This window comes from Pongo pygmaeus, chromosome 2 (genome assembly GCF_028885625.2).
Source record: "Pongo pygmaeus isolate AG05252 chromosome 2, NHGRI_mPonPyg2-v2.0_pri, whole genome shotgun sequence".
Lineage (NCBI taxonomy): Eukaryota > Metazoa > Chordata > Mammalia > Primates > Hominidae > Pongo > Pongo pygmaeus.
The window spans coordinates 52,117,755-52,144,706 of NC_085930.1; the positions used below are offsets into that span (position 1 = coordinate 52,117,755).

General features: G+C 42.7%; 1 protein-coding gene across 2 annotated transcripts in view; it reads left to right on the forward strand.

The window, feature by feature from the left end:
• ARHGAP31 (Rho GTPase activating protein 31) overlaps window positions 1-26,952 on the forward strand; it is a 125,422-nt gene that overhangs the window by 79,187 nt on the left and 19,283 nt on the right. For both annotated transcript variants that reach the window (XM_054481232.2, XM_054481233.2), the window contains exons 4-8: window positions 10,512-10,594; window positions 11,896-12,003; window positions 12,686-12,828; window positions 19,398-19,596; window positions 22,070-22,194. In XM_054481232.2, coding sequence (XP_054337207.1) covers window positions 10,512-10,594; window positions 11,896-12,003; window positions 12,686-12,828; window positions 19,398-19,596; window positions 22,070-22,194 — 658 coding nt within the window. The remainder of the gene's footprint in view (window positions 1-10,511; window positions 10,595-11,895; window positions 12,004-12,685; window positions 12,829-19,397; window positions 19,597-22,069; window positions 22,195-26,952) is intronic.

Consider the following 26,952-nt stretch of genomic DNA (forward strand, 5'->3'; position numbering starts at 1 on the left):
CATAGTGTTTTTGTTGTGGTTTGTGTTTTGTTTTCCAAAATCAAAATAAAATTTTATTGCAAAAATTAAAGTAATACAGAAATGTATAAAGGAGAAAGTATAAATCTCAAATCACCTGAAATTCCATACTCCAGGCATATTTGCTATTAACAGATCAAACAGATATTAACTATATCTGTAGTAATAGATGTTAACAGATCTCAACACACACACACCCACACACACTCACTTGTCAGTACTACATATTGCTGTTTGGGGGATGCTTTTAGTTCAACAGTGTGATCATCTTTGTGTGTTAAGAAATACAGGAAGACACTGTGTTTACAGCATTCTCTCATATGTGCCATGATTTTTGAAACCAAGCTCCCACTGATGGACATTTAGCTTTTTCATTTCTCAAGACGTTCCTTTTATAAACATTATAATACACATTTTTTCACCTATATTTTTACACTTTTTTTTGTTTGTTTATATCCTTAGAGAAAAATCATTGAAGTAGATTTGCTGAGTAGAAAGTTCTTGTTTAAAATTTTGTCACAAATTGCCAGTCTGTCCTCCAGAAAGACAAGGAATGCTCTTTTCCCTGCAGACTTTCCAACCCTGGGTATTTCCAATTGGTTAAATTATTTGTTGACCTGAATCAACAAAAAATAACACCTTATTGTTGCTTTAATTTGTGTGTAAGACATTACTGTTTTCAATATAGTCGTAATCCTCTTATCAGTACCATATTATCACATCTTTGAATATGATAGAATGGAATATCATTATGTTAATGAACTGAATCAGTCTTATTTCTTTTAACTAATATCTCATTCTATTATAGTTGGGGGTAGATAGGAATTCTTTGTCTGGAAACTTTAGAAATACAATTTCTCCTTAGCCCTTGTCTACAGGCTCAGAATGAAACCCGTATTTATCTCTCCCCTCTCCTGTTCCCTGATAGTGCTAATCATTCTGTTTTCTCACAGCAACTGAAAAATACCAAGGCAGCTTGTCAACCTGCCATCAGATTTGAAGGAAATCTGACATTGTATTTAAACAGTTTATTTGACACTAAAAAACAGGGATGTTTTGTTATGACAACTAACTCTATATACATAGGATCTAGTGAAGTTAACTATGTTGGAGAATGTATCATTTAATAGATTTCTTTGATCACAGATAATATAAGTAAACCTTCAGGGGTATGGAAATAGCTCTGTTACATTGTCACACATTCTCCCTATAGTTTACTCAAACCTACTTGCACAGCTAAAGTAGAATAATACCTTTTTTTAACTTTTACTTTAGGTTCAGGGTACATGTTCAGGTTTGTTATATAGGTAAACTTATGTCACGGGGGTTCGTCGTACAGATTATTTTGTCACTCAGGTACTAAGCCTACTCCCAATCAAGTAGTCCCCAATGTCTGTTGTTCCTCCCTTTGTGTCCATGTGTTCTCATCATTTAGCTCCCACTTATAAGTGAGAACATGCACTATTTGGTTTTCTGTTCCTGCATTAGCTTGCTAAGGATAATGGCCCCCAGCTTCATCCATGTTCCTGCAAAGGACATGATCTCATTCTTTTTTATGGCTGCATAGTATTCCATGGTGTATATGTACCATATTTTCTTTATCCAATCTGCCATTGATGGGCATTTAGGTTGATTCTGTGTCTTTGCTATTGCGAATAGCACTGCAATGAACATACGTGTGCATGTGTCTTATGGTAGAACAATTTATGTTCCTTTGGATATATACCCAGTAGTGGGATTGCTAGGTCGAATAATAGTTCTGTTTTTAGCTCTTTGAGGAATCGCCACACTGCTTTCCACAACGGTTGAATTGATTTACACTCCCAACAGTGTATGCATAAGTGTTCTCATTTCTCCGCAACCTCACCAGCATCTGTTATTTCTGACTTTTTTTTTTTTTTGAGACGGAGTCTCACTCTTGTCACCCAGGCTGGAGTGCAGTGGTGTGATCTCAGCTCACTTCAACCTCTGCCTCCTGGGTTCAAGTTATCCTCCTGCCTCAGTCTCCTGAGTAGCTGGGATTACAGGCGCTCGCCACCACGCCCACTAATTTTTGTACTTTTAGTAGAGACGGGGTTTCGCCATGTTGGCCAGCCTGGTCTTGAGCTTCTGACCTCAGGTGATCCACCCACCTTGGCCTCCCAAAGTGCTGGGATTACAGGCGTGAACCACCGCACCTGGCCTATTTTTGACTTTTTAATAATAGCCATAGAAGAATATCTTAATGGAATGATGAGAGAATAAGAAAAAATATTAATGGACTAATAATACTAATAATGATAATAGCTGTCATTAATTGAGTGCTTACTATATGATAAACTCATTATAAATATTATTTCATTTAATTCTCAAAGTAACCCTATGAGGTAGGTTTTATTGTCTCTGTTATACAGATCATTAAAATGAGGCTCAGGGTGACTCTTGCCGGGGTGGTACAGCTAGTAGGTGGAGGTAAAGATGTAGTTCTGTCTCATAACTCCCACACTACTTGAAAGTAGAGTTAACGACACTTAATTAAGGCTCAAATATTAAATAACTTAATATGAAATAAAGTGATGAAGGAACAATGCCATAAACAGTGCTAGGAAAATTGGCTATCTATTGCAAAATGAGGAAATCAAGTTTCGTCTTTACCATTTAGCAGATTTCAGGGTGGAGAAGGGTTTCCTAACCATAAAAGCAAAGGAAAAAAGTCACAAAAAACAAACTTAAAAATGGAGCTACACGTTAACTATTTTTCTTTGTAAAAATATATTAACACAATTAAAAGGCAAATGACTAAATATAGGAACTATTTACAATAAAGATGACAGGGGATTAATGTTCTTTAATTATAAGGAAGCTATCAATAAAAAGAAGTAAAACATATAATACCTCAATAAACAAGTAAGTGAAGGACCTCGACAGAGAATTCCTAAAAAAAGAAATTGAATTATTTAAAAAGTATCAATATATTAGAATAATATAGTTGCACATTAAATAAGTAATTTTTAATGTTATCATTTCACACTAGCAAGCCCATGGTGAGACTGGCTTTTTTTTTTTTTTTTGGCTTTTTTTGTTTGTTTGTTTGTTTGTTTGTTGAGATGGAGTCTCGCTCTGTCGCCCAGGCTGGAGAGCAGAAGTGCGATCACGGCTCACTGCAGCCTCCCCCACCCGGGTTCAAGAGATTCTCCTGCCTCAGCCTCCTGAGTAGCTGGGATTACAGGCGCCCGCCACCATGCCCAGCTAATTTTTGTATTTTTAGTAGAGACAGGGTTTCACCACGTTGACCAGGCTAGTCTCAAACTCCTGACCTCAGGTGATCCACCTGCCTCGGCCTCCCAAAGTGCTGGGATTACAGGCGTGAGCCACCGCACCCAGCTGAGACTGGCTTTTTTATAGTTTTCTGTTGGAAGTATAAATTGCTTGGACATCCCTGAAAGTCATATGAAATTACTATCAAGAATACTCAAATGCTCATATTCTTTAATCCAGTAACTCTATTTCTAGGACTCCATTCTAGGGTGACAATCAGATGTGCACACAAATAATTGATGTACAAGTATTTCCATTGCAATATTATATACAATATCAACATTTTGGAGAGTACATCTCTAACAATGAGAGATGATTTCAATAAATGATTATTATTGTTAAAACTGTGTAGCCATGAAAAGTCACAGTTTTGAAAAATGTTTACTGACCATATGATATGGTTTGGAGGCTTGTCCCCTCTAAATCTCATGTTAAAGTGTAATCTCTAATGTTGGAGGTGAGGTCCTAGTGGGAGGTGACTGGATCATGGGGGTTGATCCCTCATGAATGGCATGAATGGCTTAGCATCATCCACTTGGAGACGAATGAGTTCTCACTTAGTTCATGTGAGATCTGCTTAGAGTTTGGGACCTCCCACTTTTCTCTCTCGTGCTCACTCTCTCACCACGTGGCATCACCTGTTCTCCCTTCCCCTTCCACCATGACTGTTAGCTTCCTGAGGCCCTCACCAGAAGCAGATACTGGAACCGTGCTTGGACAGCCTGCAGAACCATGAATCAATTCAACCTCTTTTCTATATAAATTACCCAGTCTTAGGTATTCAGTATGGTTTGGCTCTGTCCCCACCCAAACCTCATCTCGAATTGTAATCTCCACATGTTGAGGGAGGGACGTGGTGGGACTGATTGGATCATGGGGGCGGTTTTCCTCATGCTGTTCTCATGATAGTGAATGAGTTCTCACAAGATCTGATGGTTCAAAAGTGTGTGGCGGTTCCCCCTTAGCTCTCTCTCTCTCACTCCTGCTCCGCCGTGGTAAGGCATGCTTGCCTCCCCTTCGCCTTCTGCCATGATTATGTTTCCCAAGGCCTCCTAGCCATGCTTTCTGTTAAGCCTGTGGAACTGTGAGTCAATTAAACCTCTCTTCTTCAGAAATTGCCCAGTCTCAGGTAGTTCTTATGGCAATGTGAAAGAGGGCTAATACAGTATTCCTTTATAGTGACACAAAGACAGGAAAACACACCATAATATAAAGTTAAATGGGGAAAAAAGCAGTATCTGTAACTAAATAGGAAATAAAGCCAGTGTTCATGTTTGGTGCTTGGAGGCCCTGATCAAACTGCTGTTGTTTTTTTTTCTTCACCTATGAGTAGGTTAGTAGTGGTTATTTCTGGGTGATGTGATAAAAAGGGATTTTTTATTTTCTGCAGATTTCCTACTTTAATTTTGAGTACATGTATTAGTTTCCAGTTGCTGCTGTAACTAATTGCCATAAGCTAGATGACTTAAACAACAGAAACCTATTGACTCACAGCTCCGGAGGCCAGAAGTCTGAAATCGGCTTCACTGGGCTGAAGTTAAGGTTTCAGCAGGGCGTGCTCTCTCCAGAGGCTCTAGAGGAAAAGCCGTTCCTTGCCCCTCCCAGCTTCTGATGGCTGCTGACGTTCCTTGGATTATTGGTGCCTCACTCCCATCTCTGCCTCCAGGGCCACATTGCCTTTTCTTCTTCTGTCTGTGTCAGATCTCCCTTTGCCCTGCTCCTATATAGATACCCATGACGGCATTTAGGACGCAACCAGATAATCGAGGATAATGTCCCCACTCAACATCCTTAATTTAACCACATCTGCAAAGATTCTTTTCCAATAAGGTAACACAGGTTCCAGTGATTAGGATTTGATATCTTCGGGAGCAATTATTCAACCTACTGCATTTCATTTTTATCAAAAAATAACAACAACATTTATTTTAGGAAAAATTCAATTTTGTTCCGATTGATCCAGCTAAAACTATTACACCCCAAACAGGAAAACTTTGCTGACTTGAGATTTTTAGAGAAGGCCATTTAGAGAGGTGTTAAATTATGTATTTGCCTTTTTTCTTTTTTTAATTAAACTTTTCACCTGTCAGAATGTATATTTAATTTATACTGAAATAGTATCTTTTTAAATTTTTTGAAATTTATTTATTTTTAGAGATGCACTCTTACTCTGTTCCTCAAGTCTGCAGTGCAGTGGTATAATCATAACTCACTGTAACTTCAAACTCCAAGGCTCCAGCAGCCCTTCTGCTTCAGCCTCTGGAGTAGCTAGGGCTACAGGCGTGTGCCATCAAGCCCTGCCTGAAATAATGTCTTTACGTGTCAGTCTCCCTTGGTTAAATTGTAAGCTTCCTGAGGACAGGAACTGTGTTTATTTTATTTATTGTTGTGTTTCCCTGCTTGCTAGCTACTGGAAAATGTTGTAACTGTTACTTAGGAAATATTTACTGACAGATTTGTTGACTAGCAGCTATCATTTGAAATGTCCCTTAGGGCCAGGCTTGGTGGCTTACGCCTGTAATCCCAGCACTTTGGGAGGCTGAGGCCGGCGGATCACTTGAGGTCAGTAGTTTGAGATCAGCCTGGCCAACATGGTGAAACCCCATCTCTACTAAAAATACAAAAATTATTCGGGCATGGTAGTGTGCGCCTGTAATCCCAGCTACTCGTGAGGCTAAGGCAGGAGAATTGCTTGAACCTAGAAGGTGGAGGTTGCAAATTCCCCTGCTCCGTCTCCCATCATTTCCACCTGCCTTGCTCCATACAGGCCACACTGGCCTCCACATGTCCCCTAAGCAAGTTCAGCGTGTCCCCGCTGTCCCCAAAGCCTTTGTACCTGCTGTTTCTTCTTGGCACCCTGTTTTCCTGGATACTTGCACAATTTGTTCCTTCACTTCATCTTTGCCTCTGTTCAAATGTCACCTCCTAGAGACCTCTGATTATCCTATCTAAAACAGGAGTCCCCATCATTCTCTCCCCTGTGCCCTACACTACCGGGATTGTGCCACTACACTCCAGCCTGGGTGACAGAGTGAGACTCGTCTCAAAAAAAAAAAAAAGATAATGTCACTTAGGGCAGACAACTAACACCTTGCAACCGGCAAAGTCAGGCTGGTTGTGAGCTCAAGATAGCTGCAAAGGGGTGCAGTAGCCAATTGTCTTGGTTTGCCAGGGACTCTCCCTGTTTCAACACTGAAAATCTCATGTTCCAGGAAAACTCTATCTTGGGCAAACCAGGATATTGGTCATCCTACCGGGAGCCCAGAGTGAAAAGGAACTGCCTCTGCAATGCTGGTGTTCATCATGATGGGGAATGATCCCAGGATGGCAGTGTTCTGGAAGTGTGGCCCAAATGTGACTGTTTAGCATTTTCAAGCACAAAGCAAAATATTGACTCGTTCACTTACTCCTTCCATTCAACAGTGTTTATTGGACATCTACTACCTACATTTGGCAGGCACAGTTCTAGGTGCGGAGATTTAATGGTGAATGGAGCAGAGAAAATCTCTGTGCTTGTGAAACTTACATTTTAATGGAAGGGACAGATGATACACAAATGTAAGACATAGATCTATAATGAGAACTGTTGATAAGTACTATGAAGAAAAATAATGCAGGGCACAGGGGAGAGAATGATGGGGACTCCTGTTTTAGATAGGATAATCAGAGGTCTCTAGGAGGTGACATTTGAACAGAGTCAAAGATGAAGTGAAGAAACAAATTTTGCAAGTATCTGGGAAAACAGAGTGCCAAGAAGAAACAGCAGGTACAAAGGCTTTGGGGACAGCGGGGACACGCTGAACTTGCTTAGGGGACATGTGGAGGCCAGTGTGGCCTGTATGGAGCAAGGCAGATGGAAATGATGGGAGACGGAGCAGGGGAATTTGCAGAGGGACCAGCTCACTTAGGAGCGCTTGCTTCCACAGGTGTAACAAAGACATAGCTATAAAGACTGCCCTGAAGGACACACAGTGGTTCCTCTGGAGTCTGTAGTTGGAAGGAAGGTTAACTTTCCTTGTACATTCCTTTGGAGGCTTTCCTTTTTTTTTTTTTTTTAATTATATGCATTAATTACTTTTTAAAGGTCTAGTAAATAGCTTAAAATACCTTAAAATAATAAAAATGGTTTGATAATTTTAAAATAATGAATAAAAAGTTAAAGTTGCAGCTGGGGTGCAGTTGGAAGGGAGTGCCTCAGACTGTCTGTGTTGGGCCACCCTGGTGACAGGGCTGCCTGGGCAGCAGGACTTGAGCTTAGGGACTGTGGTGGCTTTGAGTAAACAGAAACCCAGAGTGAGGGTCCTACCACAGAGGACAAGAGCCCAGCCTCTACCAGCGTCCTCCAAGGGCAGGAAGCTGGCCTTATTGACACTGATTTGAAAAGAACAAATAGTCACAGATTCATCCTAGATCTTTTAAGATTTAACCATTAGCCATCTTGGCCTGGCTAATGCTGAGTGAAATTCTCTCACAGGCAAAAAATTGGGGTAGGTAAAATTTCCACTCCCATCCCCCAATTGCCCCAGCTGTGGGTTCTGTGGTCCTAATGGGACAACATAGAGAAGCTCAAAATAAGTTTGCAGTGGCCAGGCCCCTCCAGAAGGAAAACATGGATTTAGAAAGCTTTTGGAGAGGGTTGGGGTAGGATGGGGAGAGGTTGCAAATAATGAAATAAACACCAGTCCCAAATGGGACCTGCAGGCATCCGGGGATGAGCCTGCCCTGCCTCTTGGAGAACAAAGATGACTAACAGCTTCCTAAAATATTAAAGGAACTTTCCATGAGGGTTGTTAAATTGACCTACACCTTTATTCCCCAGACACATTTTTTAAAGGCGTGTGGGGTTAGTGGTACAACATTTGTGAAGCATGATTCCGGCTTTGCAGAGAGATGAAGAGAAGCTCCCCACCCCTCCCTGTGTGCACAGTAGAATGTGGGAGAGTCCACAGAGCATTCCCGCAGCCCTTCCCTCCCCGGGAGCTTCTCTCCCTCAGCTCCCCGGCTCCCCAGCTCCCCATTGTGAGGTTCTCACTGCCTTGCAGAGCCAGGGTCCTCTCCACAATCATGTTTTCCAAAGGACAGCCCCAGGGAAGAAAAGGGAGGTGTCAGGGGCCTTACTGGAGGCCCCATTCTTGCCCCTACCACACACCCTGCATATCTCACAAAGTGAGGATTCCAGCAGTGATCTTGCTTAGGCTGGGCCTGTTCTCAGGCTGGCAAACCCACCAGAAGACTGGGACACCTATGACTATGATCCTCCCAGTCCCACGTTTCTCCCCACTTCTGCTTCAAATGCGAGACCTCAAGATTTCCACATAGAGAAGTTGGATTGCCTTAAAAAATGGTGGGCTTCTGTATATTTGTTTTATTTCAATTAAATAAAAAAGGTAAAAAAGAAAAAACTTGGTGGGCAAAGCCCTGGCCTGCTGTCTCACACCTACTGTGTGCCAGGCACTGTTCTGGACACAGGGATTCATCATGTCCCCGCACTCACAGAGCTTATGTTCTAGCAAGGGAGACAGACAATAAGCAATAACTCCAATAAATAAGTGCATTCTTGCAGTGTAATGGCAGTGAGTCCTGTGGGGAAAAAGTGGGAGGGATTGGGAGGCCCAGGCTGGAGCAGGACCTCAGTGGTCTTCTCTAGGTTAAAACAGATCACACTCAGCTGGTGTGTCCTAGGAACTGAAGATGCTGGTAAAGTTAATTCCCTTCCACTTTTCTGTGCCTAAAAGTTCTCATTACTGAGTGTGTGAAATTCAGTATTTACATGCAACATGCACACGGCAGCTAAAGGTTGAACAGAGGTGAGCAACATAAGAAAACCATCACCATGGTTAGGATCTTGTTTTGGGTTGTATGGCAAGGGGCAATATTTATCAAATTAATTAAGATATTCCATAATTGTGCCTTTCATTATGTATCAATCTAAAGCAAGTTTCCAGCACTGGGAGGAAATACAAGACTAAGTGCTGTGTGCCTGTGAATTCATGATCTTAGAGCCCTTTTTAAAGTATGTATTGATCTAGGTGGGTTACCTAGGTGTATACATATGAAAAAAACTCATGGAGCTATAGCTTAAGATCTGCACATTTTTAATATATGCAAATTATATCTCAGTGAAAAATGAAAGATAGCTGTGGTTACCATGGATCTCAGGCTCAGGCACTGCTCAGATGCTGGCAGTCCATGAGCACTCACACTGCAGTGGGAGGGGCCATGAGCACAGCAGGACTGATTATCAGAACAGGGGTGCAGGTCTGGGACCAGGGGAATCTGCCCAGGGATGCCTCCATCATGCAGCAACCCCCAGCAAGCGAGAGATGGACATGGGCCAGCCTGTAATCACACTGCCTTTATTGCTATTCCTGCCTCTCCTTGAAGGCACTTGGGCTGATGGGGGAACAAAATACCCATACAGCAAATAACTGGAGAGCAAGTCTGGGCAAGACCACCAGGTTTCAGGGACAACGCTCTTATCCCTGCCAAGGAAGGCACATCTTCCCTGCTTCCTGGCTTCTAGGACAGGCAGCAGCTGAGTCCTTGAGGTCATGGAGTAGTCACGGGCTAGGTAGGCAGTAGCTGTTTGCACCCAGAAAGACAGCTGGCTGAGTGGACTTGGGAATGCCCTGTCATCTCCATCTCATTCTGTATGTGTCTCATTTATTTATTTACTTGCTTATTTATTTATTTATTCATTCATTCATTCATTCATTCATTCATATTTTAGAGACGGGTCGCACTATGTCGCTAGGCTAGATCCAAATTCTTGTGCTCAAGCAATCTTCCCACCTCAGCCTCCTGAGTAGCTGGGATAACAGGCATGCGCCACCATGCTGGGCCTATCTCTATCTCTTTACCTCTCTGTGTGTGAGTCTCTGTGTCTCTCTACTCCCGAGACACACCCGAGATTCTACACATTCTTACCAGACCCCTAGCAACCATCTCAGGATGCCCAGAGTCCCAGGCAGCCCACCGCCCGCTGTGCACACATGGTGAGACCCTGCACACACATCCAGAACCAACAGAAACTGTAGTGGGCTGGTTGTTTTCATAGTAAAACGTGCCTCTTGGAAGGGTGATCTCTAGGCATGGTTGTGAGGCTGGAGTATGAGGGCTTGAGTGATCCCAGCACATGCAGATGGCTGTCCCTGCTCTCAAGCACTCACCAGGCTGCCTTGTGTTCTTCTCCACAGGAGGCAGTGTCACATTGCCCTGAAGAAGGCCAACTGGCCCGAATCCAAAATGTTATCCAGGAGCTTCCTCCATCCCACTATAGGTAAGAATGGTTGGGAAAAGAAACGTGTGGCCTCTCAATGCAGTGTAATACCAAAGAGACAGGCTGGCATCATGGAAAGGAAACAATGTGTGGACAGTAGCCAGTTTAGGCTTTCTCAAGGGCATTTTGAAGTTGGTGAACAGGTCACTATTATCAAAGTGAGTTGGTGTCTGACCAGGGACATTGGCAGCAAGGAGCAGCCAGTCTCCAAATCACCTGCAGAACACCCCTCAGAATCTCTCAGGAAGTCATTCCAATGATGCATACTAGCCTCTTGGTGGCATTCTTGGTTCATACCCAGATTTGTAGCATAACCAAATCTATGGCAACTAAGATAGCTTTTCAACAGGGATTGACTGTGGGCTCTTGAGCATTAGCTGATTGTTCTATTTGCTCATTAGTACCATCCCTACCATCATCCCCCACCCTTTCATTTCATTCTCACAGTTTAGCCCCTAATTTTGCCACCTTTCCCAGTGTTCCCTATGCCTGCCCATCTTTACAAGGGGGCAGATTTTGATGTGGTATAAGAAAGAACTTCCTAGCAATAATAAATGTTGTTTATCTGTGAAATTAGCTCCCTAACAAGTACCAAGATCCCTGTAGCTGGGGGAATTTTTATTAAAACGAGCCTAGATGAGAGCCTATTTCAAAACTGCTTGGAGGCCATCCTGCCCTGGTTGAAAGGACGAACAAATGGCCACTAAGAGCCTCCAGGTGGCCTGCGCGGTGGCTCATGCCTGTAATCCCAGCACTTTGGGAGGCCGAGGCGGGCGATCCCAAGGTCAGGAAATCAAGACCATGCTGGCTAACACAGTGAAACCCCGTCTCTACTAAAAATACAAAAAATTAGCCGGGCGTGGTGGCGGGCGCCTACAGTTCCAGCTACTCGGGAGGATGAGGCGGGAGAATGGCGTGAACCCGGGAGGCGGAGCTTGCAGTGAGCCGAGATCGCGCCACTGCACTCCAGCCTGGGCGACAGAGCGAGACTCCGTCTCAAAAAAAAAAAAAAAAAAAAGCCTTCAGGCTCTGAGGTTCTGTAATTCCCTGGTTCTGTCTCTGACTGGTGCTCCAGGGGCCTCTGCTTACATCTGACAAGATGGACCCCCTTCCCCACCCTGAGTCAATGTGCCTAGGGCCAAAAAAATTACTTCTGTCAATCTTGACATCTTTCCAATGTCAATTCATTAAGATAGAAATATTTAGAGTCTCTTAAATCCAAACTTAGAAATTATCTCCATATGTCAGGCTTCACACGGGCACTGAAGTTTCTTACTTTGTCAAAAAACAAACCATTCTAGGACCTTGGAATACCTGATTCGACACCTGGCCCATATCGCCTCCTTCAGCAGCAAGACCAACATGCACGCCCGGAACCTGGCCCTGGTGTGGGCGCCAAACCTCCTCAGGTAACCACTGTATCCTCCCCTTGTCACCAGCCCAGGGGGCTCAGAGCAGCCCCCGATTGAAATGAAGATTGGATTCTTCAAATTGAAGCCCCTTTAAAACAAATCTGTGGCTTAAGTGGTCATTTATAGCACGTATGAATTAAAGGTGATTTAGGTGATAATAGCCTAAGCTCTCTGCCTGCTAACTTGAAAACTGAGTTCTAAAGACATTTTTGGCTACAGCTACAATGTGGCTGAACTTATGGGTCTGTATGTTACAATTTCTTGAAAAGGCCTTTATTGTTTTGGGGGCTCACTGGCTTGTTTTTGTGGAGTCACAGCTGGCTACAACCAGAATCAGCTGCTTCATATGATTTCATAAATAATGACCTGCTTCATAGAACAGTTAGGTGGGAGTGGAAAGGCATACTATAAAGGAAACAAAAGTCAATTTCTGTATGTTTACAGGATAGTGTTTATAGTATTGCAGTGTAGAGTACCTGGTAACCGTTTCAAATTTGTTCAGTTTATTGGGCTTCACAGCCTTTGGAGAGTTCCTTTAATTGGCCCTAAATAATTAAAATATTCTATGAACTGTATCAATTTAGGAGATGAGCCTTGTGCAAAAGGCCCACTGGCTCCCCTTGCTGCTTCAGGTTGTAAGGCAAACTCACTAACTGAATATGTTTCTTCCATACTGTAGGTCGAAAGAAATTGAAGCCACTGGTTGCAATGGAGATGCAGCCTTCCTTGCAGTCCGGGTCCAGCAGGTGGTGATCGAGTTCATATTGAATCATGTAGATCAAATATTTAACAACGGTGCACCTGGGTCTCTGGAGCATGATGGTAAGGACTCCTCCTAGCATACACTCCACCAGCCTATCCTTCTTTCTTGCAACTAATGGTGGGACTCAACAGAAAGTGAGGGTGGGCTTAGTTCTAGCTCTGAGTGTTGGCTGTGTGTATGCTGACGACTGTGTGTCAGTGTCTGAGGATCGTGCATATATACATCTGTATATGTGAAGTGAAGCTATGGTGTGTTTGCATGTGGCTTTAGCATGTTTCTAATCAGTTACATACATGGCCTATCCTGTGAATGTGGTATGGTGAAATAGAAGTAGAATAATGTTCTACTAGTTTTAGTGAGTTCTTAAATTCCGAGTTATTTTCCAAAAGACGTACTGCCAGCATTCTTCTCGTTGACTGTTAAACTTCATCTTTACTTTCACTATATTTCAGAAGACCCTTATGCCTTCACTTTGAAGTCTTAAAGGAGTAAGTTAAGAGGCAGCATGTTCATACTCACACATATATTCAGAATGCATTCTCTTCTCAAGAATTTCTTGAGTGCTTTGTTCTGTGCTATGCCAGGCAGTAGGCATACAAAAATGATTGTGTTTGTGGGCATCTTGTAATGGATATAATGAGCCCTAGGAGTGAATTAAACTCCCATGAACCCAGTTGGTAAAGACCAGAAATCCAGCTGACCAAGAAGCTTGGTGCATGAGAGTGGTTTTCCAACATTAGTGTAAATCAAAATTACCTGAGAAGTTTGTTAAACCAAGGCTACTGGACCTCATCCCCAGAGTTTCTGGATTAATATGTTTGGAGTGTGGCTGATAATTTGCATTTCTAACAAGTTTTCAGGTGATGCTGATGCTGCTGTTCAGGTCCACACTTGGAGAATCACTGGTGCATAAAAAACCATATCTGCAACATATTTTTTAGCTGATCAAAGAACTCCTTTCCAGTTCATCCAATATTTTGGAAAAAAGAGATATCAGAATAATCAGTTGCAATTAGTATCAAATTTTGATTCCTGGTATAACTGTTCCCATCCCTACCCTGTCCTCTATGTAGTTTATGACCACTTAAAAATTATTTTGTCTACATAACATAAAATTCATCATTTTAACTATGTTAATGTGTAAAATTCAGTGGTTCTTAATGTATTCACAGAATTGTACAACCATTACCGCTGTCTAATGCCATACTATTTTCATCAGTCCAAAAAGAAACCTGTCTTAGTCCATTTTGTTCTGCTATAACAGAATACCATACTCTGGGTAATTTGCAATGAAATGGAATTTATTTCTCATGGTTCCAGAGGCTGTGAAGTCCAGAATCAAGGGGCTAGCATCTGGTGAGGGCCTCACCTTCTTGCTGCATCCTCCTATGGTGGGAGATGGAAAGTCAAGAGAGTGTGAGAGTGAGGGCTGAACTTGGTTTTATAACAAACTGACTCCTACGATAACGAACTCACTCCTGCAATAATGACATTAATCCATTTAGAAGGGCAGATCCCTCATGACTTAATCATCTCATAAAGGTCCCACCTCACAACAGTGTTGCATTGGGGATCAAGTTCCCAACACATGAACTTTGGGGGACGCATTCAAACCATAACAAACCCCATACTCATTAAGCAATCACTCCACATTTTCCTCTCCCCACAGGCCCTGGCAACCACTAATCTACTTTCTAGTTGTATGGATTTGCCTTTTCTGGACATTTCATATAAATGGAATCATGCAATGTATGGTCTTTTGTGACTTTTTTTTTTTTTTTTTTTTTTTGGATGGAGTCTCACTCTGTTGCCCAGGCTGGAGTGCAGTGGCGTGATCTTGGCTCACTGCAACCTCTGCCTCCCAGATTCAAGCCATTCTCCTGCCTCAACCTCCTGAGAAGCTGGGATTACAGGTGCCCAACACCACACCTGGCTAATTTTTTTTGTATTTGTAGTAGAGAAGGGATTTCACCATGTTGTCCAGGCTGGTCTCAAACTCCTGACCTCCAGTGATCTGCCTGCCTTGGCCTCCCAAAGTACTAGGATTACAGGTGTGAGCCACTGCGCCTAGCTGACTGTTTTTTTTTTCTTAGTGTATGTTTTCAAGGTTTACCAATGTTGTTGTATATATCAGTACTTCATTCCTTCTTATGGCTGAATTAGATTCTGTTGTATAGATATACCACATTTTTATCCATTCCTTAGTTTGGGTTGTTTCTGCTTTTTGTGATTATATATAATGCTGCTGTGAACATTCACGTACACATTTTTGTTTGAATATATGTTTTCAATTCTCTTTATTATATATGTAGGAGTGGCTGGCCTTTCTTTTTTATTTCAACTCTCCAGTTATAGATTTTTTTCTTTTAAACTATATAAAACTATATAAAAACCTTTTTGAAAGTAAAAGAGAAGTAATATGCATACATTTATTCATTCACCCTTTTGAGCCCACAAAAAAATTTATTGGGGATTTACAGCAGGAACTGTTGTAGGTATTCCACATGCAGCATTTCATTGATTTATTACAGCAAACTTGATAAAGTTGTTATCAACCTTATTTTATACATGAAGAACGAGAGAACCAGAACCAGAATAGCTTAGTAACTTCCCAAAGCCACCTAGTGAGTAACTCGCTGTGTGTGGACTACTGAACCCAAATCTTTTAGCCCATGCTCTTTCCTTAACTCTATTCTGCCTCTGTGAGGAAAAGAATATGAAAATAGATAACTAAATCATTGTGGAGAACTAGGGCTTTTGGGAAATGTTCTTCTGGACAGCAAAGCCCATCCATGACTGTTAATGTTAAGGTTGTTCCTAATTCCAACCTGAAAACGCCTTTTCTCTTTATGGCTATTGCCTTAACCATCTTTTTGTCCTGCATATTAAAATCCAGTTTACTCTTTAGCCTTTAACTCTTCATTGCCTCCAGTGCTTATTATTCACATACATTTCATTTAAAGGTTCTTATTATAATTCTTACTGACTTTGGTAAAGTGCCATACTTAATATTTACACAAAATGGAATAAGCCCTATTCTCTGGAATTTTACATTTGGACAGAGTTCTGCTTCAAACTGAAAAGATTTTAGATGTTTTCTTCGTCCATTTGGGCTGCTATAAAAAAGAAAAATACCATGAACTGGTTAGCTTATAAGCAATAAACCTATTTCTCTCACTTCTGGAGGCTGGGAATTTCAAGATCCAAGGGCCGGTAGATTCAGTGTCTGGTGAGGGCCCATTCCCCAGTCAGCACCTTCTCACTGTGTTCTTACATGGGGAAAGGTGAAACAAGCTCCCTTGAGCCTCTTTTATAAGATCACTAATCCCATTCATTAGGGCTCCACCCTCATGACCTAATCACCTCCTAAAGGCCTCACCTCTTAATTCTATTGCTTTGAGGATTCTATTTTAACATATGAATTTTGAGGGGACAGAAACATTCACAGCATAGCAGAAGGCATTGAATCCAATACTTTTATTTGATAGATGAGAACACTAAGGCCAAAGAGATTGTGATATCTCCAATATTCACTACAAAATAAATGTGTATTAAATATCTCCTATGAACTAGGTGCTGTTCTAGACACTGGAGACACATCAGCGCCCAAAATGACAGAGACTCCCTGGCATAGAACGATGGATGGTCTGGTTGGGAAGACAAGGATATATAAGTTTACAAATAAGTATATTATCACTTCAAAGACAATAAATACCAAGAAGAAAACATAGCAGAGTAAGGCAATAGTCAGTGACTTGGGGGTATAATTTTGTTACAGAGTGGTCATGGTTTCTAGAGAAGTGATCTTTGAAGTGAGACCTGAATGACATGGGGAACCAAGCATGTGAGGATCTATGAGCAAATGTTCCAAAGACAGAGAACAGAGGTTGTAAAAGCTCTGAGGCAGAAAGCTGGAAGTGTTGCAGAACACTGGCCAATGTGGCTGGAACCAATGTGGCCTTCAAAGTGGGGTGCCCCACTCTGGTGGGTACCAAAGACCACAGTAATGAGTTATGGGTGTTGGGAGAAACTGTTCGAATTTCTTTTTTCCATTTATTTTTGTCTTATACTGTGTAATTCATATTATTTTTTATATATTTGCTATTACACATGACACACAGTAGCATATATGTATATATATAATATGTATATGTATAATTTACAAATATATATATGTACACATTTTTAAATGTTTGCTATATTTTTGTAGACTACTGGGCCAGCGGGCAAACAGGAAAGGGGAAGCAGATGAAAGATCCTTTTAGGTCATGTGAAGAGATGGGTTTGTTCTCAGTGCCTTGGGAAAGCATTGGAGGGTTTTGAGCAGGCCCGTGCAGGATCTAAGGCTTCCAGCTGCTGTGTGAAGGAGAGGCTGAGAGGCTGGAAGCAGGGAGACCAGTTAAGAAGCTATGGCAAAAACAGATGGGAAATCATGGCAGCCTCTACCGGCATCTTAGCAGTGGGAAGGAGGAAAGTGGCTGGGTTCCGGATGTATTTTGGAGGTAGAGTTACGAGCCTTGCTTATAGGCTGTGTATGGAAGGAGAGATGCATTAAGGAAAAGAATAAATAAAAAATAACAACCCCAGGCTTTAGCTTGGGCACTGGGTGGTCCGTGGTGCCACCTACTGACATGAAGAAGATGAGAGGAGGTACCACAGTAGAGCAGAGGAGCACAGATCGCAAGCTCTGTTACAAAATGTAAAGTCAGAGATGCCTAAGCAGGGGCCAGGCACGGTGGCTCATGCCTGCAATCCAAGCATTTTGGGAGGCTGAGGCGGGCAAACCACTTGAGGTCAGGAGTTCAAGACCAGCCTGGCCAACATGGAGAAACCCCATTACTATTTTAGAAAATACAAAAAATTAGCTCGGCGTGGCGGTGGGTGCCTGTAGTCCCAGCTACTCAGGAGGCTGAGGCAGGAGAGTCACCTGAACCCAGGAGTTGGAGGTTGCAGTGAGCCGAGATTGCACCACTGCAGTCCAGCCTGGGCGACAGAGCGAGACTCTGTTTAAAAAAAAACAAAAAACAAAAACTTAACCAACTAACAAACAAAAAAAAACCCATCTAATCAGAGACGCTGAGCGGGCTTTAGTCCTAGGAGCCTGGAGCTGACAGGAGAGGTGGGCACTAAACTTGGTCTTCTGACCCTGCAGTTTACGTTCTTCCCATTGTTGCAGTTGCTCCCAGGGTGAGTTAATGTATGTATTTATTTTTATGTATTTTAAAGCAAATACATAATCACAAATAATCTAGAATATGTGAGAGTCTTTGAACAAATATTCAAAGTAGGTTAAATTTAAATATTTTTAACCCTCTTTGGATTGCGTGAAAAGACTGTGTTAAAGTCAGAAAGTTTACTGAAAAGTTTTCAGGATCCCAGGCTATATTTAACAGTAGTCCTACTGAATGAGTGCCATGCTAGTCCTCCCCAGAAACACCCCATTGTCACATAACAGTTGTCTTCATTTTCCATGAGGCCCTTTTTCAATGGTTTTACTTCTCCCCACCCACAGAGGGTCATGCTCTGCAAAGAGAAATAGTGCCATCAATCTGCTTTCTGAAAATACAGAGAGTCCTCCACCAAAAGTGATTTCAATTGGTCTAAATTATCCTTGAGTCTCTTTACTATTTCAGAAGTCATAGAAAACTGGCAAGGTCACCAAAAACTAAATAGAAGCAAACTTCGACTATTTTTTAACTTAGATCAGCTTCACAACCTCAGCACTATTGATATTGAGTGCTGGATGATTCTTATTGTGAGGCACTGTTGTGTGCATTGCAGGACGTTTAACAGCATCTGTGGCCTCTGCCTACTAGATACCAGTAGCACTGCCACACACATTGATGACCATCAAAAATATCTCCAGACATTGCCAGATGTCCCTGGGTGTGGAAGGGAGTGGTATACAAAATCACCTCAAGGTGAGAACCACTGACTTGGAGAAAAGAGATAATCCTGTGCATCAGTGATTGTCATCATCACTTCCATTCTAAAAAAAAAAAATGCCATAGAATAGGAAAGGATCAGCTACATACACTAGAAGACAACTGGGTAGTCAGTAAAAAAACCACAGAGAATAGTTTAGGCTGTAAAATAACTTCCTGTGGCAGGGATATAAGCCTAGATGATCTGGGAAAGTAGAGGTTCTAACTTGAAATGGCCTTGGAGCATGTGCTCTCCAGCTGTGGGGAGGAGAGGCAGCCTCCTGCCCTACTCTGGCAGTTAGGCTATCTCTGTGGCTGGACAGACATATTTGCATCTGGCCGAAGCACTAGGCAGAGTTTTCAGGAGTAAAGACTCATTGTTGTCACTCTGGCTCACAGTGAGTGTTCAATAAATGTTTGTTATAGGAATGAATGAATGAATGAGTGAATGGTCCCTCTCTGAAAAGTATGGAAGGTGCAGCTACCTCCTGAAGCCCCTGTTTGTCCTCTGGCAGGTCTGGCCAGGACAGTCATCAATTTCCGGTGTGCAGCCCCAGCCCCAGGCCCCACCATGCCCAAGAGAAGCCAGGGTGGCACTCAGCCCCCATCATAGGACCAAGAATGGAGGGACTGTGGATGGGGAATCTGGATGGATGTGATGGGAAGGCCTCCTCCAACGCTGAGCTCTTCCATTGCCTTTACAGAAAATCGGCCCATCATGAAGAGCCTGACCTTGCCAGCCCTCTCCCTGCCCATGAAGCTGGTGAGCCTTGAGGAAGCTCAAGCCCGCAGCCTGGCCACTAACCATCCTGCTCGCAAGGAAAGGAGGGAGAACAGCCTGCCTGAGATTGTCCCTCCCATGGGCACCCTCTTCCACACTGTCCTTGAGTTACCAGACAACAAGTAAGTGGCACTCTTTTAAAAAATTCTAGGAGATGTGTGGTTGAAGAGGAAAGAGGAGGAGAGGTATATAGTCTCAGGACCAAGATGGCAGTGTGGGTTGGAGGTACCGTCTGGGTTGGGGTTTAAGGAAACATTCCAGAAGAGAAGGGAGCTGTCTCTACAACTCTCTCACCAGCGGTTGATGCCTTTATGCATGCACTGCCCCAAAGTTAACAAGACCCCTGATCTCCCATTGATCAAGCACCATTTTGGGAGAGTATTATAGGGGTCACATCACAAGTCATGACTGAAATTCCTGACTTTTTAGTGTAGACAAATCAGGCTTGGTGTTTACAAAAGGAAGTTTACTAAAAACAAAACTTTAACCCCCTCCCCTGACCCTCCATCACCACGTGACGATACAAAAAGAATAGGGTTGACAAATGGTGTCACTCTAGGCTGATAGCTCTAGGTGAGCAGCAGTTGGGGACATGCAAACCTGGCGTCCTTGTCAGAGCCTTCCCTCATCTCCAAAACAAATCAAGCATTGTTTTCATTGGTAGAATATTTTCTTTCCTCTTTTCTCCCTGTCACTTCTTCTGTTGCCACCTGGGTCTCTACCCACCCCATCACTCATACCCCATGGTAGAAAGAAGCGGGGATTGAACAGGAGTCCTAAATTCTAAGCAGATTGTAGGTGGAGGGGCTGAAAGGCAACCTTTCCATTGAAGGTTTCATTCCCACTGTTTGGTCAGTGAAAACAGGCACCTCTTGCACAGGCTGCCACCTTGCACAACTAGGAGATGCCAGTCATGCTGCATGCTATAGGAATGGCATATCTGGAACTCATCTGGTGAGAAACCCATCTGTGTGCTGGAAAGTATATGGATTGTGTTTTCTTGAGACTCAGCCCCACTGCTCCTTTCCCTAAGTCCCTGGAGAATAAGTCTCATTTCTCCCTGATCCTCCAGAGATCAGGAAGAATACCTTGGAAAGACTATCAAATGCATTTTCTCTGTGCTTTCAACCACATCTGGGGTGCACCATACCCAAAGGTACGCTACCCTATAAAATATTCCGCAAGGATAAAAGCTTGACAAAATGCGGGCCAAGTCCAAAGGAAACCACCAAGCACTGCAAAGCTATCTCAGATAGATCATAAAAACATCCTGGGTCCAGGTATGATGACTCACGCCTGTAATCCCAGCACTTTGGGAGGCTAAGATGGGAGGATCGTTTGAGCCCAGGAGTTTGAGACCAGCCTGGGCAACATGGTGAAACCCAGTCTTTACAAAATATAAAAATATCAGCCGGGTATGGTGGCATGTGCCTGTAGTCCCAGCTACTCGGGAGGCCGAGGCAGGAGGATTGCTTGAGCCCAAGATGTCAAGACTGCAGTAAGCCTTGTTTGCACCACTGAACTCCAACCTGGGTAACAGAGCGAGACCCTGTCTCAACAACAACAACAACAACAACAACAACAACAACAAACATGGTGGGCTTGAGATCTGGATGTTCCACGAGAGCCCTGCAGAGAATAGGTCCTTTGTGGGACCCACAGATTGCAGATTTTCATCCTGAAACTTCATACATTCCAATGGCTGGGCAGAGCCACAGCAGGGCAAGGCCTCCATGGTGACCCCTGGGGTGCCAGGCTGTCTTGACACAGCCTAGTGCTCCCCTTTCCCCATCTCACCAAAGCAGCCTGGTGTGAGGCTAAGCCAGAGACACACTGACTATCCTCTGCGTTTCTCTGCAGTGATCATTGACCACACCCTGCAGGCTGCTACTCTCCTCAGCCTCACCAGGCCAGACTCTTTTCCAGGTCGGCTTTCTCATCCAACCCTTTTCAGTCCATGAAAGTCTTCACCAGCCCTCTCTTTGCCTGTGGATGTCCCAGCAGTGTGGCTGTAGTGCCGGAGCCTAACAGCACCCAGGTCCATATGGTCTTTAGTGTTTACTCCAGTATAAAAACTGGCCATGTGTGGTGGGTGGCCCAGTACTGTCATCCCAGCACTTGGGAGGCTGAAGCGAGAGGATGGCTTGAGGCCAAGTGTTCAAGACCGGCCTGGGCAAGATAGTGAGACCCCCATCTCTATAAATGAATAAATGAATAAAATGAATGAATGGTGTCTTTGAAATTCCAGAACAAAAGTGCTTATCAGAATTCCCAGAATTGTGTGTTTGCTTGTGACCACTGAGATTCCTACCGATTCTTGCATCTGTTTGCCCCCACCTCTGCCTTTAATAGCACACCTTTACCTCTTGCCCTGGGAAATACAGTTTGCTGTGACTCATGAAAGCCTTGCTTGGTCACCTGGGGCATCTCTAGACAAGGTGAGAATCAAGCTTACCTTGGATTTTAGAGGGGAATTTCCTGAAATATCAGAGCCATTCATAACTGAGGACATAATTGGAATATTTGGTCTCAATTTAAAAGTCCCCTTGAAATGACAAGTTAACAAACTAACCCCTTATGCCTTGGTTCTTTTAGGCGAAAGCTCTCCAGTAAATCAAAGAAGTGGAAATCAATATTTAACCTGGGACGTTCTGGATCAGACTCCAAATCAAAACTGAGTAGAAATGGGAGTGTATTTGTGAGAGGACAGAGGCTCTCGGGTAAGAATCAACAGCAATTGTTTTATGATACAAATATTTGTTTCCTAGCTCTGCTTATTAAGTCTTTGGTTTGATCATATCAAACACACTAGCTCTGAAAGAGAAACTTATAAATCAACTGGGGGAAGAGGAGTCTTTTTTCAAAAAAGTTTTAGACTTACCAAAAAAATTGCAAAAATAATACACAGAGAACCTGTATACCCTTCATGCAGCTTCTCCCAATGTTAACATCTTATATAAGTTATCAAAGCCAAAAATTAATATCGATACAATACTCCTAACGAATTGCAGATCTTATTCACATTTAGCCAGCTGTCCCACTACTGTTCTTTTTCTGGTCTAGGATCCAATCCAGGATCTCACGCTGCATTTGGTTGTCGTGTCTCCTTAACCTCTGCCAATCTAGGACAATTCCTCCATCTTTTTGATCATGATAACTTGGAAGAGTACTGGCCATTTATTTAGTAGAATATACCTCAGGGAGAGTTTGTCCAGTGTTTTCTCATGGTTAGACTGAGGTTAGGAATTTTTGCAGAAATCCTACAGAAGTGATCCTGTTCCTGACTCAGTGTGTTATATTAGGAGGTACATGATGTCAATATCTTATTGCGTGTGAAGAGAACTGTGATCCCTTGGTTAAAGTGCTCTTTGTCATGAATTTTAGGATCCTCTAATGGTTCTTGGATGTAACAATTATTCCTATGGCATTTGCTAAATGATGATTTTCTATTAATTGGAATTCTGCTGAAAAGACCTGTCCCTTCTCCCCCAGGGTCGTGATTTTTAAAGAAGGATGCTACCCCATGGGACTTATTTCTGAGTAGTGAATAGAAATTGATGCAGGAAGGAACTGAGGGAACCATATATAGTGGGGAATTTAACCAATGCAGCTGAATATGATGTCAAGAAAGAGAAGACCAAGGAAATTTTTCATAATGATCTTTAGTGTTATAGATTGAAAGTATAATAAAAATGGAGGCAATAGTTATGAAACCAAGGTGTAAAAGAGAAATGTACAAATGCAGTGAGCAAACTTTGACTGGATCCTGGAAAAAAAAAAAAAAGAGCTGACCGAGCACAGTGGTTCGTGCCTGTAATCCCAACACTTTGGGAAGCTGAGGTGGGCGGATCACTTGAGCCCAGGAGTTCGAGACCAGCCTGAAGAACATAGCGAAACCACATCTCTAAAAAACAAAAACAAGAAAAAACTACAAAAGACAATTTGGGGAACAAAGAGGGAAAATGTGGATATAGACTGGATATTAAATGATATTAAGGAATTATAAATTTTCATAGTGTGCTAATGGTTCTTAGGAGACATATACTAAAACTAAAGTATTCAAGGATGAAGCAGCAAAATATTGACACTTTCAAATAGCTAGCAAATTATAGGTAGGTAGATAAATACTGATATAGAAATAGATAATGCAAATATATGGCAAAATGTCAATAATTATCAAAACTAAGGTGGTAAGTTTAAGGGTGGTAGGTTTCTAAATGTTTGAAATTTTTAATAGAGATTTGGGGGAAAATTAATTCCTATAGGAAATATGTGAGATAATATTTTTAAGGACTTTCCTCAAACCCGGTGATAATCACATGCCAAGGATCAGAAAGTCCAGATCTTAGAAATCTTCATGTTTGCCTGTTAGAGTAAGGAGGGGTGTCACAGTACAGCAGTTACAACGATTTAGGCTGTAAATAATGGCAAATCAATTCAATCAACTTATGCAGTGAGGGAATTTACTGGCTTCTGCAGTTGAACACCCTGATACAGGGAAGGCTTCAGGGGGTTTAATACAGGGGCTGTGTCATGATTTCTCCATGTTTTCTCCAGCTGTTCCAGCTGTGTCCTCCTTTGGGTCAGCTTCATCCCTAGACTGGCTTCCTTTGCTGTGGCAAAGTGGCTGTAGTAGTTCTAGGCTTTCCCTCTGACTATCCCACTAGGTCCAGAGGGAGAAAGAACATTTCTGGTAGCTTGCTCCTAAGAGCAGGAACCCTTCTTTTCCAGAAGGCCTCATCAAAATTCCCCTTGTCTCGGTATCCTTCACTGAGCCACATGGTTCAGTCCCTGTTGTCAGTGGTGTGCCTTGTGCTGATTGGCTTCAGCCTGGGATCCTGAGCCAACCCCTCGCATGAGGAATGGGACTCACACCCAAGAAGTACAAGAGCTATGTGCGAAGGGCAGAAGGGAAATGGATTCCGGGTCTGCATCTGTAATCATCGTATGGCAAAACTCAGCTTGCACAAAATGGAAAGATAGCCTGAATGAAGAGGACAGGTTGCCACAAGTATGGCAAGACAGATGCAAATCAGAAAATAGGATTCTTAAGGGAGAAATTGGGGAGAAGAGTACCTGACCAGAAACTCCTAATCTATGAAAAGAGATTTGCTTAAGCACGTCAAAGAGAGAATTTCAGTTGCAGAATCAGTGGTATAGCCATGAAAGAGGTTCACCAGTAATGAAAAGTCAAAAAACAACAAACAAAACAACAAAAAGGAAATAAGTGGTTTGCTTTGATCTTAGGAAGATTTCCACCCCCATGTGGTTTTCAGAAAGAACAATTCCAAGGCACTGGATCAAATGGTGGTAAACTCACAGGCCAGGGCTTCTCACACCTGGACCTCAGAATCGCCCACAGAGTGGATCACACCATAGCAATTTTGCCTCAGAAGGTCTGTGGTGAGGTCTGAGTATTGGTAATGTTCTAAAAGCTCACCAGGTGATTCTGATATGTAGCCAGGGTTGAAAGTCACTGACTTATGATCTTATGAACAAACTAATCATATCTTCACTAACTGGATGCAGCGGTGAAATTCAAGAACTGTCAGTGTCAATATAAGTGGCTCCCTGTGGCCTTAACTATTGCCTGAAGTGGTTTCTTTTTACCAGAAGAATATTGCTGGCAACTCTGGAAAATAAAGACCAATAGGCTTTATGGTCATAACTTTAGTGGAATCTGTGATTAAAGTTAGGCCATTGAACCCTGTAACAAATGTAATCCACCAGTGTGGTCTCTGTAAGTGGCACGTGAGCTCGCTGTTGAAATATGCATGTGAAAAGGGGAACCAGTGGATTAACATATGTAAATAATATGCCTTCAAATCCCATAACTAAGAACATTTAAAAAATTAATTCACCATGAATAGTATTGGGATTGTTTTGGCTGGGGAGGAGTGGGTGAGGGGGTGTTTAACCATATCTAGAAAATGAAACGGGTAAGAAATAAAGTATAGGAAAAAATGGAGAACTGAATTAAGATGCATAAACTTTAGAGCCTCCCAGATATGTGTATTTTAATTGATTGCATTTAAGTTTTTTGTACATTATTAAAGAGAAAGAAGAGTTCAGGGAACCCTCCAAAATGAACTGTGAGCAGAGAAATCTCAAAGCCATACGGCTATAGCAGGTCCAGGCTCACCTTTGAGTAACGCAGCTAAGAGAGGAGGACTCGAGGACACAAAGGCTGCCAGAAAACTGGGGAGTACACCTCTGTGACGCCAGGCCAAGGTCCCAGACAGAAAAATGTAATATAAATATAGTCATAGGCCACAGGGGCCTGAGCTCTTAGTTAATCTCCAGAAAGGAGGGCAGGCAATGCTTGGGGACTGTCCCCCAAGCCACTTCTCTGATGTGCTGCTGTGCTCCGCAAGGCCACAAGGAACTGCATCATGAGAAAGAGGCTTCAACACCAAAGGTGGACACCGATGGACCTACAGACAGAGCTGCTGCCCGGCCTCTGTGACACAGTCAGGGGCGCCTGGTCACTGCCCGTCAAGGTTGACACGTGGAAACCAGAGAAATTCCAGAAATACAGTTCCTGGAAAACAAAGGCAGTGCATGTCCTAGAATACACAAACAAAGGGATGCTGATCAGGTAGTTTCAGGGCAGTAAATCAATTTATAGATCTGTGGAAATAGCAGATCTTCAAAGGATAAGACTTCTGGGGCACATTGGAAGTGAGGAGGTGAAAGGCAATCTCTGCCTTTGCAAAGGATTTGCATGGAGATGTCTGGGCGTCCCACAGTGGGCCCCAGAGAGAGAGAAGCCCCAAGCTGGGAGACCAAGGGGCTAATTCAGAACCTCCCAGAAGGAGCAGGTTTGGATCAAGGAGGAAGAACAGGGGAACTTTAAACAAGAGACAAAAACAAGCTTGAGTTACGGCTCAATTTTGGTTAAAGCCAACTCTAACTGCTTCTCATAGAACCTTCTCCTGTCTTCCCTTTTGTTGCTGAGCCCTGATGCATCCTGAATAGCAGCAACAACAATCAATAATTGCTACTTTTTAATGAGTACTTACTCTATTGCAGATTAGTACAATATAATTACCTTATAGCCATTACCCATTTAATCCTCACAACAACTCTATTTTTCTCATTTTACACATGATAAAACTGGAGTTTAGTTTAGCTGTCACTTTGGGAGGCCAAGGCAGAAGGATTGCTTGAGTCTAGGAGTTTGAGACCAGCCTGGGCAACATAGTAAGACCCTGTTTCTAAAAAATTTTTTAAAATTAGCCAGGTTTGTTGGTGTGTGCCTATAGTCCTAGCTACTCCAGAGGCTAGGGCAGGAAGATTGCTTGAACCCAGGAGGTTGAGGCTGTAGTGAGCTTATGATCACTCTACCACACTCCAGCCTGGGCAACAGAATAAGACCCTGTCTTAAAAAAAAAAAAATGTTTAGCTGCTTGTCTGAGGTCACACAGCCCAAAAGTGGCAGAGCTGGAATTCAAACCCAGATGTTTCTGAATTCAGAG